This window comes from Pyrus communis, chromosome 1, assembly GCF_963583255.1.
Source record: "Pyrus communis chromosome 1, drPyrComm1.1, whole genome shotgun sequence".
Lineage (NCBI taxonomy): Eukaryota > Viridiplantae > Streptophyta > Magnoliopsida > Rosales > Rosaceae > Pyrus > Pyrus communis.
The window spans coordinates 16,503,872-16,521,019 of record NC_084803.1 but is presented as its reverse complement, the minus strand read 5'-3'; the positions used below and the strand labels follow the sequence as shown (position 1 = coordinate 16,521,019).

Here is a 17,148-nt window from a genome sequence, read left to right as displayed (position 1 = left end):
AAAGCATTATTATCTACACTAAAATGTGGAAAAGTGGGTTAAGTTTCATAATAAGTGAGCTATAATAACGTGGTTCAAATTCACCTTTGAAGAAAATCGAATCTAAAACCTCTTATTTTCAAATGAAATTAAATATTACTATACCAAAGTAACCCGTTATCAATTCACTTTCTACCCATTATATCCTTGCATTATTTCCAAACTTTAATTTATCTTCAATTCCACTCGCAATCACCTCAAACAGATGCATCTCCCTAGTTTGGGCAAGGACCCATTGTTTATTTATTTTTTATTATTATTTTTAATCGGGTCTAACACGTCAACACTCGCGGCCCAACAGTATACGAGTAGAGCCTTCGTCCCCTTGGGGCCGGTACCAACAGACAGCACATCCCGAGCAATGCAGAGCCGTCGACGCCGTTTCGCCTCACCTTCTTCTCCTTCTTCCTCGCGTCGCACTTTTCTTGCCCTACTTACAGGTCGGTTGCCAATCTCCAATCCGCCATGTTTTCGATAATTAACGGCGGCCTTGCTTTGTCAATTCCGCCCTTCGTAAATAAGCTTCCAATTTTTTTATTTTTTTATTTTTACAGTTCTTGCGTCGCAAGCACTTCAAGCTTCTGCAGTTGTAGTACCGCGATCCAATTGCTACGTTTTCGATAACACTAGCCGCCTTGTCGATTTTGTATCCTAATTAGTATTAAACAGCGTTGATTATGCTTAATTATACACTGCCTTGGAGTTTTAATAATGATTTTTTGATGAAATGATGTGTTATTTTTCTTAATCTGTTAATTAGAGCAGCTGGATTGGGCATCCGTTTGAGTACGACGGAGGGGTAATTCCAAATTTCCAATTTCATTCTGTTGCATATATATAATCATGTGTTTTGTAGTGTTACTGTAATAGTTCATATTGGTAATCCAGAAGGTGTCGGTTTTAAGTTTGTTGCTTCGATGAATCAGGAAACCGACTTGGTGATTCGGTTTTGCAAAGATGTGGAGAGTAGATCACAAACGGTAGTCCATATATCCACCATCTTCTCAAGTACTTTACCATTGCCGTTTTATTCTTATTTTTACTAATTATCTGTTTAATTTATCGAGTAAGACATTCGATAATCCATAATGTAACTGGTCCTGTATACGCTTGTTCTGTATCTATAAGCTTAACAGCTGCATTTGCTATTAAGTTGCCACTTTGGTTAGATAAGAGTAATTTCAGTTGGTGTTCGGTTCGACATTTTCATTTGTTTACAAGTGCCTCATTGTAATGCAGGGATATGTAGATTTCGGTCGATTTGATAAGTACAACAACTTTGTTTCTGGTTCAGGACACGTAGACTATGTTCAAGTGAGATTTTGCTTTTGGTTGTAAACAGTACTTGAGCTCAGTTCCTTTAATGTTGTAGGGAAGCCGAGTTTTCATAAATAATTATCTCACTTCTGGATATATGTAGGGGTTTTACAATGGAGACCTGGCAAATTGCGAGACCAGTTATGATAAACTGGGACGAACAGCTCAGGTTGGTTTACGCTGGAAAACTTTCCCACCCTCTAGCATCTTCTTTATTCTCAGAGGTTTAAATTTTTTAAGACATTGTTATTTTGCAATCACCGTCAGTTTACTTCTCATGATTCTGTTTTTTTGTTTTTTTGTTCTGTAAGTTCAGGTAAACATTATATGTGGAAGTTGTTTAAATGGACAATGCAAAGGTTTGTGTACCTTTCATTTCTACGTTCGTGCATGGTCGCCAGATATACTAGGAAATGATAGTGTCTTTTCGAGTATATGGAGATCTGTAATCTTGCACAATATTTGAAATGTATTTGGTTGAATGCTCAGTCGATAAATTTTATACGGTTACCCTTAGAACACTTGTGATTAAAGGAGGCTTCTGATAAGAAAGGTGGTGAGAATTAGAAGTCCAGGCGAACATAGAGAAGGAGGAAAAATCTGAGTTTCCGGATTACGATTTAAAGTATGACTAGTAGGACTTCCTCACAATTTTTACAAATGGGAAACAGTTTCTGATGGTTTCATTGAGAAAGTGAACACTAGAGTGGGAGGAAGAGAGAAAGTCGTAGGAAACTCCAACTAGCTTTCACAAACCTCACATTTCATACTTAATTAAACCATTGACAGACTTTAGGTTTCATTTCTCCATCCTGCTTTCCATCAAAAGTCAAAAACTACATTTCTTACAATTTTCTACTTCTTATATTGCATCTCTAGCTTCAACTTCAAATAAAGTTCTATTTATCTCAAGGAAAACCATCAATTTTGTATTGCACCTGTGACACTATGACATTTGCTGTAATTTAAGGCTGATTTATTATTATCATTTGTTTTCAGGTGGACTTGGATGCATCTGCAATGTCACTTACGAGTCAACTTGCAGGTATTTTTAAACGTTCTTTGGTTTCCACTTTTGTGGCATTAATATAGAAATGTAGTGCTAAAATATTTGTTAATTTAGCTAATCAGTACATCCATGTTGCCAATCCAACATATACTGCATGTTGAATTTTAGCTTAAGAATGAATATGTATCTTTCTTTTGATTCTTAGTAACTCCTTTTTCTAATAATTCCTTCAAATCATGTATTCCTGCATTTGGTTCACATTTATAGGGTCGTCATTATACCTGAGGGAGCGTGTTTGTGTGTATTGTGTTTATATTTTGGGCCCGTTTCCAATCAGCTTAAGCTTATTAGATCAAGGATCACTTTATAGTTTGATTTGCACTATGAAATTTGAGACAGTCTTTCCAGATAATATTTGCAATGAGATGATCTGGTTCCCTAGTTATGTTTCTATTTCAAAATGTTGCAGAGTTTTTCTAGAGCTGGCCATTCCATGTGAGAAACCAGGACCCCGCGTATTTAAGGGCTTCACTGTAGGTTTCCATCCACGGTCATGGGAGCTTGTAAGAATGATGTCATTCTCCCGGAGGTATATTAATTTGTTGATGCAAAAATAAATCATATACTGAATGAATTATTTATGAACTTGCAGGTTTATGATGGCATGACCCAAATAGGCTATGAAAAATCTCACCATGAGTTTAGGTATGGGATGAGTCATTTAACATCCCCTCCCCCTAACCCAGAAAAGGAAAAGTAGTCTCGATCAATCTGACCTATAAAGTGCATTTTGCAGCTTTGGGACCGAGCAGAGACATGTAACCCTTTATATGACTGCAATGGCTTCCCTTTCCACTTTGGTGCAAAGGTCTATTATTAAGGTACTCGACTTCCTTACACTTTGATACATGCAAAACCTTTTATAATTAAATAAAATGGTCAAATTATATGTGCTTTGTTTGTTTAAATATTTGCAGGTCTTACCAGAAAGTGGCCTGGAGATTAAATTATCGGGGTCGGGAGCAACTGGGAGCGCGCCTACAACTTTGTCACCGACAATGTTAAATGTTGAATGGAGATGTAAGGGTATCTTTACTGCAGTGGGTGTTGATATCCCTTAATGATAAAATCTTCTTAATTCCTATTTGTATTTTTCAGGTGAAAGGGCACGTGATACTCCGTATGAAGTGAATATCACTATCCCAGTGGAGGGCTATGAGCCCATCCAGTTTTTTCTTGCCAAAATGTGTGGTAAGCTCATATTGCTGTCTCCTAAGAATCCCCTCTTTCAACTTCAAACAATGGAGAAACATAACCAATCTTAATAGAAAAAGTTCTGGAGATGCAATTTAGTAAATTGTGTTAAGGCGATGCTTCATGCACTAGAACTTGCTGGTGAAATGTGATTGGCTGATTGAGTGTGTAAATTTGTTGAAAATATGATACCGGTAGTTGTTTGCAATAATATCAACTGAAAGAGCTTGGTTTGCTCAATTGCAGAACATAGGCAGGAGAAGAGTGGAGAGAGTACGACCGGATGGGCTACATTTGGGGTGTTGTCCTGCATGTAAGCCAGTTCGTACTGAAAAATATCCATGCTAAAAATAGTTATTGCATGCTGAAATTTGATAACAAAACATGTGATCTGAGCACCTGCATCATATGCCGTATTGATTGGCAACAAACAGATTATCTAATCTTAATTTTACGTGTAATCTCAAGTTATCAGTAAATTATAACTCAAGTATCAATCTCTACCTTTTATTTGGGAAAAGTTATATATCAATCCAGTATTTCTCTATTTTTAACTGAAGTTGATGTTTGAACGATCTGTCTTGGATCAGATTCACTGTATCATCAACACTGTTTTGTTGTGGAGGGTTTATTTACAAGAGTCGAGTTGAACAGAAGGTAGACCTTATTCCTTTGGCTTCAGTGTCTTGGATGGTTTTGTAATTTCCAGTTTTTCATCATAAGGCTCAACTGGTATATCTTCAATTATATATTTAATATTTACGCTTGATCATATGCAGCGTGGGATAGACGCATTGCCTGGCATGACAATTCTATCTGCTTGTTTAGAAACTGTAAGTATACATCACTAGCATTAAGATATATGTTATATGCCTCGGATTTAGCAAATGACTAATATTTGATTGACTTATGACTTATGCATGAAAGGCTTACGAATTTAAACTACCTTTGAGGCTGAAATACGATATTATTTAGTCAGAGATATTCTTATGATGATGAATGCCGAAACATGTTGTGGACCATTACTTAGGTAAACGTATAGGTTTTACATAGACAATCATCATGCTTTCTTCTGATTGTTAAGACGGCAATTTCCCTGCATTATTCTAGACCATTTTTATGAGACTCAAATTCTTAGGAACAAATAGACCCGGCAAGATGCTTTAGTTTTAAATTGTAGTGAAACCTTACAAAGCAACTGAGCTTGATCAGTGCCCATATCCTCTGTATACTTTCTAATGGTTCTTAATTTGGGGATACAAAAATAGGTGAGTGACACAGGGCAAAGCTACACCCGACACGAAGATCTTAATACTGCCTTTGCCAGTGAAGCCTCTTGGGAACGTTCTCCTTCTCCTGCTCCTCCAACTAAAGGAACATCGAAGCCGAATGAAAGCAGATACGGTGCAATTTGAACGTTATGACCCTGTGAATATCAGCTAACTTGTACCAGTATCACACACGAGGGGTTTGAAGTTTTACTGCAACATGTTTGTCTTTCAACGAGGCCAAATTTTCATATCACGGTAATATTGTAATTCAAATGAATTCATTTCATATCTGTTTTTTAATCAACGATTATCATTTATGAGATTTGAAATCGGAATCTCGTCTAGCAAAGGCAAAGACTGACAGTGGCTAGACCACATAGTCATACGCTTGTTCGTTAATATGTCACGTGCAATGTTAGGGATATTCTAGCTATATGTAATGGCATATGCTTTATTTAGACTTGTGAGATGTCAATTGCAAATTTGCGATTAAGGGAGGCTTATAGGAGTAGTTGTCCTACCCTGCCTACAAATATTATCTTTATCAAAGATTGGACCGTCCAGATTTAACCTAATATTCCCGTTATCACATGCTTTGGAATTTGGATTAGTCTCGCTTTTTCTAATATGCCAAAACACGTGTAACAAGAAAACACGTTGAACGCAAGACAAAAATTTATCTATGAAATATTCAATATTATAGATCCTATTGTCAAAAAGCCACGAGGATAAAAGCGTGATGAACAACGGAAAAGATTAATGATTAACCAAATAAAGGAATCAATGTCAATTCATGAAATAGTAGGGGGAGCAAAAGGAATCAAGAATACAAGACATGAACGTTTTTTCTTGGAATCAAGAATACAAGACATGAACGGTAGGGGAGGAGGCGGCAATTGAACACATGGCCTCGGGTGCAGATATTATAGAAATGTTTTATTGGTTAGCAGATGGCCAATGAATGCATAATCTTTAACTCTTGGATTTGATATCAAAGGTGAAGCATAAATGAATGTGTTTTTAGTATTTTAATCTCAATTATTGATGTATTAAACAGAATATTGGATGACAATAGACACGCAGAAATTAACGTTTTGACCCATTGATGACTACATAACCTCGGATGCGAAAATTAACGCACTAAACAACTCGAACTACAAGTCAGTTGTAATTATTAGAGTAAACTTTTATCAATGTGAAAGAGGGAGGAAAAAGATTCCAAGGTTGTCGAGACCTTTTACAGACATTGACAAAATCAGAAACTTCGAGTGATGTGGTTTTGGGTAACAATTTGGTCTTGTCAAACAGAGTAGTTGAGTCTCTTCTTTGTCATCGCAAAACAATTAAAACAATTAACAAATTTTGTCCCACATGGAGCCCCTGGTCAATCACCGCTGTAATCCAATAACATGGTTCGTGTAACTTACGTGACAAGAATTACCCAACAAAATTTTACAGTTCAATTTAAAAATTACACTAGTTTCAATCAAATAATGTTTTGAAGGAAAGAAGTTTTGGCAGGACTGTCTAATTAAAACAATTTTTACGGAGGTAAAGTAGAACTAAAGTATAAAGAATTCTTTGTTTTTGTGAGAAGTGCCCTATAAATGATGTAATCGACGCCCATATTGAAGTATTTCTTGTTTTGAAGATGTAAAGATGCAAAGCTCCTAGTGGAGTGAGAGGGTTCATTGTTTCTTTCTAATACTTGCATGTCATTCTAGATGAATTTTTGGAATTCAAGATCTAGAACGATTTATATGGTATACCTGTTAACGTATTATAATAATGTGAATATTTGATTGACACTATAACCAATCAATTTTAAAAATCTAGTCGTCCGTTCATATTGCAACATGTGAGTTGGTTATACCACGTGATTATATTCTAATATTATTGCATAATAAGTTTGTTGAGATCTGGTGGTCTTGCAATCAATTAGTGTAATTATAGTACAGATGGCATCAAAGGCCAGGTCCATATATTCACATTTTTTTCTCTGTCTAGCAAACTTGCATTGTGAGTCAAAAAAAATTGTTCCTCTAAAATAAAGGGGGTGTATTCAAGTGGAAATTTGAGAGATTTTAATAGATTCATAAATCCATGAATTTTATAGAGTTTAACTAATTTGTAGAGACTTCATGTAAAATTTTGATTTAATTCCCTCAAAATCTCATGGGAAGAGGTGAGATTTGTGGATGCTTAAAATACACTACTAAATCTCTCCAATTCCCTCTAATTCCTCAACTTTTTCAAATTCTTTAAATTCAAATTCTAATTGAATACACTCAGATTTCTAAGGATTTTAATAAACTATCTTAAAATCATGATTGAATACACATTAAATTTCAGAAAATCACTTAAAATCCTGATAAAATACTCCTAGATTTATTAAAAGAATTAAAATCCCATATGAATACACCCCCTAAGCTTTGACCTACTAACTAATTATCATCTTAATTAGAAACGCATTTACCATAATTATGATTTAGTCAATTTCCCAAAAGCATGAAAGCTACATACCAACTCTCACCTTCTCTTTTGATCCTGTCTATTGATGTAGCAGCTTGCAATAGTAAGCTACCAACTCCAGCCTCTCTCTCTCTCTCTCTCTCTCCACAAATCTCCTCTATAAATTTCATCAATCCAACCAAGGGATTCAGCAAACCAAAATATTCAAATTTCAAGTTTTTCTTCGTCTCCAAGAAACTACATCATGGCTCAGTCTATGAGCTTCATTTTAGCCCTTTCTCTTCTTGCATTATTTCCACTATGTTTGTGTGACAAAACCCCTGGTGGGTATCTCTACCCACAGTTCTATGACCACTCCTGCCCCAGAGCAAAACAGATAGTCAAGTCCGTTGTTGCAAAAGCCGTTGCAAGAGAAGCCCGAATGGCGGCTTCTTTGCTCAGACTGCATTTCCATGACTGTTTCGTGAAGGTCTCCGATCACAAAAACTTCTAATTACACATTTTATGTGACCGAGGCACTTATAAATTGTGTTGCTAACTATTTTGCAGGGTTGTGATGCATCACTTCTGCTGGACAGTAGCCAGAACATAATCTCCGAAAAGAGGTCTGTCCCGAACCAGAATTCAGCGCGAGGGTTCGAAGTGATCGAAGAAGTCAAGTCTGCATTGGAGAAGGAGTGCCCCAGCACTGTGTCTTGTGCTGATATTTTGGCTCTTGCTGCTAGAGACTCAACTGTTCTGGCAAGTTTTAGCTCTTTTTGTATGTTGCATGGTGTGTGACAAAAGCCTAAACTCTATGCTGACTGTCCATTGTTGCATAATATTTCAGACCGGGGGGCCAAGCTGGGAGGTGCCACTAGGAAGAAGAGATTCAATGGGAGCAAGTTTGAGTGGCTCCAACAACAACATCCCAGCCCCAAACAACACATTCCAAACTATTCTCACCAAGTTCAAGTTGAAAAAGCTCAACATTATTGATCTTGTTGCACTATCTGGTAAATTTTTTCCCAACACAGTATTTTGTATGTGACTATATTGTTTTGCAAAATATGGGTGTGGGTCCACCATTGAACCTGATTGAGCACTGATATTGATCTCCAACTTAACTTTTTAAGATAAAGTAAGAGAATTTCACATGGGTGGACTATAATTTTTCCTTTTACTGTCTATATTGGCTGAGTGATTGACTTTGTTTAAGTATCGTTAGGGTGGAGTAAGCCAATTTTTACTAAGGTGGGGTAGGTTAATTTTATCAAATGGATGAACTTTATAAGAACAGCACCAATAATTCATTTACCCAATTTTTGCATTATGTTGGAGCCCACCTAGGTTTGCTAGGTTGTGTTAAATCTTCCATACGGATTTAGATGTCTGTTTATATCTCAAAAGACTTTGATGCTATTAGTAATCACCAACTTTTAATTTGTATCTAGCCACACAACTCCAACATGCAAAATCATAAAATTACCAAAATATGTTGGGTTCTATCTCAAAAGACTTTGGTGCCCTAAACTTTGCTTATGCAGGAAGCCACACCATTGGAAATGCCAGGTGCACCACCTTCAGGCAGAGGCTCTACAACCAGTCCGGCAACGGCCTGGCCGATTCCACCCTCGACCAGTCCTACGCCGCCCAGCTTAGAACGCGGTGCCCGAGATCCGGCGGGGACCAGAACCTGTTCTTCCTGGACTTTGTGAGCCCCACAAAGTTCGACAACAGCTACTTCAAGAACTTGCTGGCCTCCAAGGGACTTCTGAGCTCGGACGAAGTTCTGGTCACGAAAAATGAGGTGTCGAAGAAGTTGGTGCAGCAGTATGCAGAGAACAACGAGCTTTTCTTTGAGCAGTTTGCGAAGTCCATGGTTAAGATGGGGAATCTTTCTCCGCTTACTGGGTCGATGGGAGAGATTAGGAAGCGGTGCAGGAAGGTTAACTCTTAGTTATGATTAAGGGTGTGTAATTTTTGTATGCAGTTTTGCGTTTTTTTGTGTGTATTTTGTGCTTTCAAGGATAAATTGTGGGTATTATTATCCCATGATGTAATTTAGTGTTGGTGTATTTTAATGGAAATTGCACCAACTTTTCTTCATTTGTCAAACTTCTTTAATTCGTTTGGCTTTTTGGAATTTTACTTTAGTAGCCGTGGCCTGCTACCCACGCCTATTGCCACCTCTGTATCGGTGGTCTCCTCCGCAAACGCATGCCCGTGGTCTCGTCCATGGACACGTCGGCGACTTTAGCTTAGTAACTTAGTTTAGTTTTTATGTTTCGCATACCGCTTAAATCGGGTTTGTGTTGACCAGGCGATCTATTGTGGCCTTGCTATGGTTTTTATGAGGGTCTCAATGCTAGGTTTGTCATGTCTTTCGTCTTTTGTTACAAATTTACTTCAAGATACTATTAATCAAGGTTTTAAAAAACGCTAGGCGCTAATTGGGCGGCGGGCTAGCGCCTAGCACCTAGGCGGGGTTTAGGCGGACGTCTAGGTGGATTTAGGTAAATTTATTGCATATCTTGTAAATAAGTGCATATTGACACTTATAAAAAATTATAATTGTATAAAATTCATAGATAAGATAATAAAAGAATGATAAAATGCAAAAGAGTATCCAACAATGTCTCTCCAATAGATAGGATTTTTTTTTTTTTAATGAATTAGATGGTATAAGATGAAAGTTTATTACTTAATAAATATTTTTTAAAGATTATTTATTATATAGTGAATGAACTTAAAAAAATGTAAATGTGTAAACATTGTGGTTTGTAGTATGTAAAAAGGGAGGTGGGGAACACTACACCAAAAAGGGATGTGGGGCACACCACACAATATTCGATGTATGTTATCTATGATTAGAAGTTAATTAATTTAAAAATAAAATAAAACAAAAAGTGGAGTGGTCATGTCTGTCACGTGGGGGAGTGGGAAGAGAGAGACTGATTTCTATCTTCTTCTTCCTTTCGTCTTCTTCTTCTTTCTTTCATCTTCTTGAAACGCAGAAGGCAGTACCAGAACAAGAACACAACTCTCTGGAACAACAAAATGTCTAAAAGGCCCAGACCGCCTAGGCTGGCCAAGCACCGACCAAGTTGCCTCCGCGCCCGCCTAATCCTCTTGCCGATTTTTATCTTGATTATGGGCTAATCGGAGCAGCTGGGCACCTTGTAGCGCCTAGGCCGATTTTTAGAACATTGTTACTAATCCTAGTGGTCTATTATGGAAACCGTATAGGTGTTTAAAACAGTATGAAGCATTTATGAATCATGAAATTCGTCAACAAAGAATATGTACTCATTTGCCAACTCCGGTACTTGTTGTTCTTAGTAATAAAACACTCTCATCGCTTTTGTTAAAGAAATGTCTTTGAACACTTATTTTATGCAATTAGATCATATTTAACTATCAAATATGCATCGGCACTAAATGCCTATAGGTACTAAAGAAAAATCGCATCTAATGAGATTCATGACTTAGGACTAAAGAATTGATAAGCATGAGGATTGAGGTCGATTAAGATTTTAAGATAAAAACTCACATGAAACAATTTGATGTACCATGAGAAAAAATTTCATAAAAAGCCCCATGCAAGAAAAAAAGAGAAAAACTTCGGTCGGAAATTTGAAACACATTAATACTACTTTAAGATAAAAACTCACATGAAACAATTTGATGTACCATGAGAAAAAATTTCATAAAAAGCCCCATGCAAGAAAAAAAGAGAAAACTTCGGTCGGAAATTTGAAACACATTAATATTTGTGTGCTACTTACCTCGAGTTAGTATAATTTATAAAAACATAAATGTAAGCATTGCCATAGTGCTGGACTATGCAAGACTAGGATGTGAACATGATATTATCACAGAGTAACTTTTTTTTTATTCAGTTTTAGATAGGGGTACAACTTGGGTTAGGCCAATTCGAACCCGTTCATATCCAACCGAACAAGTGGGTTTTTTTTAGTTATAACCAACCCGAACCTAATCCAATTTCAACCCGTTCATTGATTGGGTTAATCATTTGTCCGTTCATCCCCAACCCAACCCAACCCTACTAAACAAACACAATCTAACCATATTATAACTCATATCAATTAATGATCATACTACACCCAAGTGAGCCAAGTCCAAAAACCAACGTCATTTCTAATATTTTTTTAATAAATTACCCCTTATAATTACTTAAGTTTTTAGAGAATAAGAGGCTTTGATTAGTCAACTCATATTCGTAGTCTCTAAATCCTAAAGCTTTATGGTAGATTGATTTATGAAATTAAAGTTAGCTAGATTTGATGCTACTTAGCTTAATTTTTTTTAGGAATTTTTAGAAACTAATTTGCTACAAGGTTAAACTTGAAAAAGTTGGGCAACCCGAACCCAACTCAAGTAAACCCTAACCCAATTAAACCCGAGCCCAAATGAACTTGAATGAAACCCAACCCGAATCCGAACCCGTCCGAATTGTAAAAGTTGAGTTAGGATTGTGTTGACCTTCCAACCTGCCCAAGTTGCAACTCCCCTAGTTAACTATGTATCTACTCATCAACGTGACAGTTAAATACTACATTATAAAAGACACACAGTTGTATAAAATTAGGTATGCAGACCAACATTTTTCTTTGACAAATCTTTCAAGCATGTATTTTGAGGGTTAGTATTGTAATGTTTTCAAACATTGCAAAGAAGAAAGTGAAGTAGAAAGTTTTTTGTGTTGAACGTCCGTAATTTATTAATGAATTAGAAAGTTTTTTGTGTTGAACGTCCGTAATTTATTAATAAATAATGTATCATTCTATTTGTTTATTTGTCCTCTGAACTTGTATAAAGCTGTCAATTTACCCATTGAACTTTAATTTTAGCCGATTACCCTCCTGAATTTTTATAATTAGTCAATTTTCTCATTGAACTTTAATTTTAGCTGATTACTCCCCTGAATTTTTATAAATAACTAATTTCGTCCTTGACGCTAGATTTTAAAATGTTTTTATTTGATCACATAGACAACACATGACAACCATATGGGGACAAAAAAAATTTAAATCTAACGCTAGGGGGGGGAATTGTGTGACAACCCGTTCCGAATTTTACGTTTTTATTTTATTTTAAAAGCGTGAATTTACTAAATTGCCCTAGAGGCAAGGATTTTGACTTCCGTTGACCATCGACTTGAGAGGTGTGGGACTTATTCTTTAAGCATATCCTCGTAGTACTCTTTGGTACGAACGTATAGGCGAAAACCGTTTGCGCGTCCGGATTATAACGGTATAGTTACGGACGTTCGAAATTGGTTATTCAAGGTTTAGTGTGTATTTAAATTAAACCCCCACTTTGTGGGGGAAGCCCAAAATCAGTAACGGAGGGAGGAAAGAAAGAAGAAAAGAAAAAAAAAAAAAAAAAAAAAAAAAGGGAAGAGAGCTTCCCGTGCACCCATACCCGCGCCACCACGAGACCATCTTCCAAGGCCGATTCCGGCCAACTCCGGTGGAGTTTTTCGATGCCACCACCACCATCTTGAAGCTCTCATTCCCCTCTACAAAACCCACCCAAGAACCACCTTGATTGACCATGGTATGAGGCGGTTTGAGGCCACGAAAGTTGACGAAAATCAATGGTGCTCCGGCCACCCTTTTCGATTTTCCGGCAAATCGGCAAAGCAATGGCCGATGCCACCACTTGGGCTTTGTAGCCCATCATCCCAGGAGCAAAACCCAACCAACCTTGACCCCGTTGGACCACCGTAGACGACGAATCGACGTCGGGAAGTTTTAGGCATCCGCCGGCTTCGTGGGCAAAATTGACCATCTTCCGTCCACTTTTGGACTTCGTGGCAGGTATGAAAGTTGCTCCACTCACTGAGATCTTCATTTCTGTGAAGTTTGAGAATTTTTGGAAATAGTTGGATTTTCCGGCGAGTCGGGGCGGCCGACCGCCACCCGCGGCGGCGCGTGCGGCGGCGCGTGGCCAGTGGGCCGCCAATGCTATTTTTAGGCTATGTCAAATGTCTTGAATTCAGTTTTGTCATTTGAATGACGTAGGTTGATAGTTGGAACCTAAATTCGTTACGATACGTTACTTGATAAAAATGTGAATCGATGATCCGACCGTTGGATCATCACCAAAATGGGATATATTATAATACGTAATATTTAAAGATTATAGGAATTTACAGATCGGGAATCCGACTTACGGATCTTCCTGAATTGGATTTGTAAGTTAGTAAAATAAATGTTCATGGCCACTTGTTTTAGGCAATTGGCGGAGATCTGACCGTTGGATCGTAATGAAATTTTAGTATGTTATTCTTGAAACATATTGTGGATCGTTGGGAGTTGCGGATTGGAAATCTGATATGCGGATCTTCCGGGTCAAGTTATACAGGGTTGTAAACCCTACCATCGATCTTTGATCGACGGTTGACTTGTGGTCAATGGGTATCAAACTATTTTAGAATGTCGTTGAGGTTGTGTTTTATGTGAATTACGTACTCTTCGGATAAGAGTTCTGAGATGTGATTTGATAATTGGTCACAGGGACCAATCATTCAGGACGCCTCGATGTGTGCGCTAGAGAATCATAGCGTGGACTCCAAGTAAGTGGATCTTTTCCTTTTTATCGTACATATTATTGAGACTTCTATCGACAATTTTAAATTGATTAGGTATATTACTTTCATATTTAATTATTGTGAATGCTTGAAGTACGATATGAACTACGAATGGCTTGATCCCTATTTAGGGTACGTAGGCAGTCTAACGAGACGTTAGATGCAGCCATAAAATATTTGAGACCAAAGCCTTGCTTGGGAAATTGAGTAAGGCGAAAGAAATTGGTAAAGGCAAGTTTTAGTTTTATGAATTAGTTAGCTAAATTAGTGTTAATTGGGTCGTCATGGATAATTATCCCTGAAAATAAGTAGTTTGGGAGTAATGCGTTATTGATTGTACACTTCTCACTGTATTGTTTATAATTGAACATGCTACGACATGGTTGAGTATTAGATTGCATCATAGTATATCAATATGTATATTACTTGCATATAATTATTGGGAATGCTTTCAAGTGCAAAGGTGAACTCAGGACACCCAGGTAAGTTCAGGTGAGTTTATGGTACTAGTTGAATCGATTGCGTTATAGCATGACTACAGTTATGTGTTAGGCAACTTCGATACTGTCGTACTGGTTGCCATGTGTTGCACATGTTATATTGAGATGCATTGAGAGCTCATAAACCTGCACCCCGGTGTTAGTGCTCCCGCCCGTGGCCAGGGCACAGTCCTTCACGTGATGTTCACCTCCCGCACCTTATGCTCACCTTGGATTCAAGGTAGGTGCACAGTCCTGTCGTACAGACCACTTTAGGTGGTTCCGACTCGTAGGTGACCCGCGATTATTCGCCCAGTCTTCACGTGATCGTAGCACTTGAGCTTATTTATTTACACCCAGTCCTGTCGTACAGACCACTTTAGGTGGTTCCGACTCGTGTGCAGGTATACTTATTGAGCTATATGCTAGCCAGGATTGATGAGATATGGATAAGTCGTACAGGTCACTATAGGTGACTCCGACTTATATGCTAGCCAGGATTGATGAGATATGGATAAGTCGTACAGGTCACTAGAGGTGACTCCGACTTATATGCTAGCCAAGATTGATGAGATATGGATAAGTCGTACAGGTCACTATAGGTGACTCCGACTTATATGCTAGCCAGGATTGATGAGATATGGATAAGTCGTATAGGTCACTATAGGTGACTCCGACTTATATGCTAGCCAAGATTGATGAGATATGAATAAGTCGTACAGGTCACTATAGGTGACTCCGACTTATATGCTAGCCAGGATTGATGAGATATGGATAAGTCGTACAGGTCACTAGAGGTGACTCCGACTTATATGCTAGCCATGATTGATGAGATACGGATAAGTTGTACATGTCATTTTAGATGACTCTGACTGATATATCACTTTGTATTGATTTAGTTCATTTGGCCTACTTATTAATGTATGGTGGAGTTAATGGCAAACCGTGGTTTTGGTCATTTCTGAGTATGGTTTGGATATATGTATATATGTTGTACTGTCTTATGGAAAACGATACGGGTTTTACATTAGGGCATTACTTTTAGAGAGGTAATAACTTTGGGAAGCTTGGTTTTATTGCTTACTCACACCTTCTGTTTGGTGCCCTCCAGGTTTTAGCTGCTGAGTTTGTATCGACAACAATCTGTGGTGAATCTTAGTATTAATGGATATTTTGAGGGTATGATTCTTACCCATACTACTGTACCTTACTTATGCTCTGACATCGCGTGTGAAATGGGTTCGCTCCCACTCGTAGCGCACTCTGGTACTTAGACACTTTTAGATTCAAATTTATTCACTTTTTATACACTATCACATTTTATGGCTTCGTCACCTTCCAGGTGTCGGCCAGCACAGCTCGATTCAGGGTCCAAGTGGACTTTCTGGGTCGGGGTGTGTCAAATTGGCTATTTATAAAATTTTAGGGTTAATCAGATAAAGTTAAAGCTTAGAGGGGAAATTAGCTAATTATAAAAGTTCATAGGGATAATCGGCTAAAATTAAAGTTTAGCGAGAAAATTGACAACTCAATACAAATTTGGAAGGACAAACCGAAAATTACGTATTCTCATATAAATAATACGTTGATATGTTTTGATATTAAATAGTATCTACCAATTATATCCACTACTTATTTGACAGGAAAACTAATGAAAAATCCATAAAAACTTTAGTTTTAATAAAAAATGACAAATAAAGGTGTAGTGAATAGTACCAGGGAAAGGTAAAAGGGAAAAATTTATTTAAACCCACATAACCTCTCGTTATACCCAACTTACTCTCTACACCCATATTATTTTTAATTATACTCTCAATATCTCTTTAAACCTAAATTTACTACCTAAATTACCCTCACAAACCCAATCAATATGTAAAATTATCTTTATACCCATTCAAAAAATAAAAAAATAAAACTCAAAGCATACATTCTCTCCTCTAAAGTTTTTACCTTCCGACGTATCCGTTGCATTTTCTTTCAATCTTCCATCGCTTTGCAAGAACACACCACTCTTAGCATCAAACACAAATTTATCAGAATTTAGAACCGTTGAACTGTCCATGTGGACAATAACAAGCATAAACAATCTTGGGGACTAGGTTTTGAATCTTTTGAAGCCAAAACCGAATTCAGACAAGTTAGATAAGAGAAACAACATGCTATTATCCAATTTATATGAACCCAGAATGGCAAATTAATCGTGCCAAATTTTCGAACAAGAGCCAGGCAAGTTTCGAAAGCGAGAAGAATAACAGACAAAAATAGGAAGCCAGTACTGAAATGGTTCAAATGAATGAAGTTACTACGAAATAAAGCTAGGATTTTAAAGTTCGGAGATTAAAGAGCAACACAACTGACCAAATCACAGTATATAAAAGGTTCAGAAACTGAATCTATCACATTCCCACTCTAAACATAATCTCCAATTAGGATTCTTTTACCTGGAATAGTTTCCAACTGTTTGTATAAATGACACGCCCGACCCTAATATTCACCAAACATCAGGGTAGGCATGTGTTGGCCAACACCCAAAGGTGACAAAGCCATATTAGGATGCATGCGAACTAAAAACAATTAACCGACATAAATAAAACTTGTAAATTTAATTATAATAAATATGCAATTGTGGATCGTGTTCAGAGCATACAACTAATCTGAGACACTAAAAATGAATAATATAATATTGAATGAACAAAATGATGGGTCCTA

General features: G+C 37.3%; 2 protein-coding genes and 1 long non-coding RNA gene across 3 annotated transcripts; all 3 read left to right on the top strand.

Annotated features, from left to right (window-relative positions):
• The first annotated feature begins 294 nt into the window (after positions 1–294).
• LOC137743858 (uncharacterized) lies at positions 295–5,210 on the top strand. Its single transcript, XM_068483796.1, has 17 exons — positions 295–479; positions 594–685; positions 800–838; positions 966–1,019; positions 1,279–1,353; positions 1,460–1,525; positions 1,673–1,715; positions 2,356–2,401; positions 2,835–2,928; positions 3,018–3,070; positions 3,162–3,246; positions 3,343–3,445; positions 3,524–3,616; positions 3,866–3,932; positions 4,210–4,276; positions 4,399–4,452; positions 4,888–5,210. The coding sequence occupies exons 1-17, from the start codon at positions 401–403 to the stop codon at positions 5,032–5,034; spliced, it is 1,257 nt and encodes a 418-aa protein (XP_068339897.1). The 5' UTR covers positions 295–400; the 3' UTR covers positions 5,035–5,210.
• A 2,330-nt stretch (positions 5,211–7,540) lies between these two features.
• Positions 7,541–9,450, top strand: LOC137709961 (peroxidase 72-like). Its single transcript, XM_068448940.1, has 4 exons — positions 7,541–7,831; positions 7,912–8,103; positions 8,192–8,357; positions 8,889–9,450. Exons 1-4 carry the CDS (start codon positions 7,607–7,609, stop codon positions 9,299–9,301), a joined length of 996 nt encoding a protein of 331 aa, XP_068305041.1. The 5' UTR covers positions 7,541–7,606; the 3' UTR covers positions 9,302–9,450.
• Positions 9,451–12,504: 3,054 nt separating this feature from the next.
• Positions 12,505–15,770, top strand: LOC137748912 (uncharacterized). The gene is made up of 3 exons (XR_011070197.1): positions 12,505–13,187; positions 13,887–13,945; positions 15,551–15,770. It is a non-coding gene; the product is annotated as an uncharacterized lncRNA (long non-coding RNA).
• Positions 15,771–17,148: the final 1,378 nt, after the last annotated feature.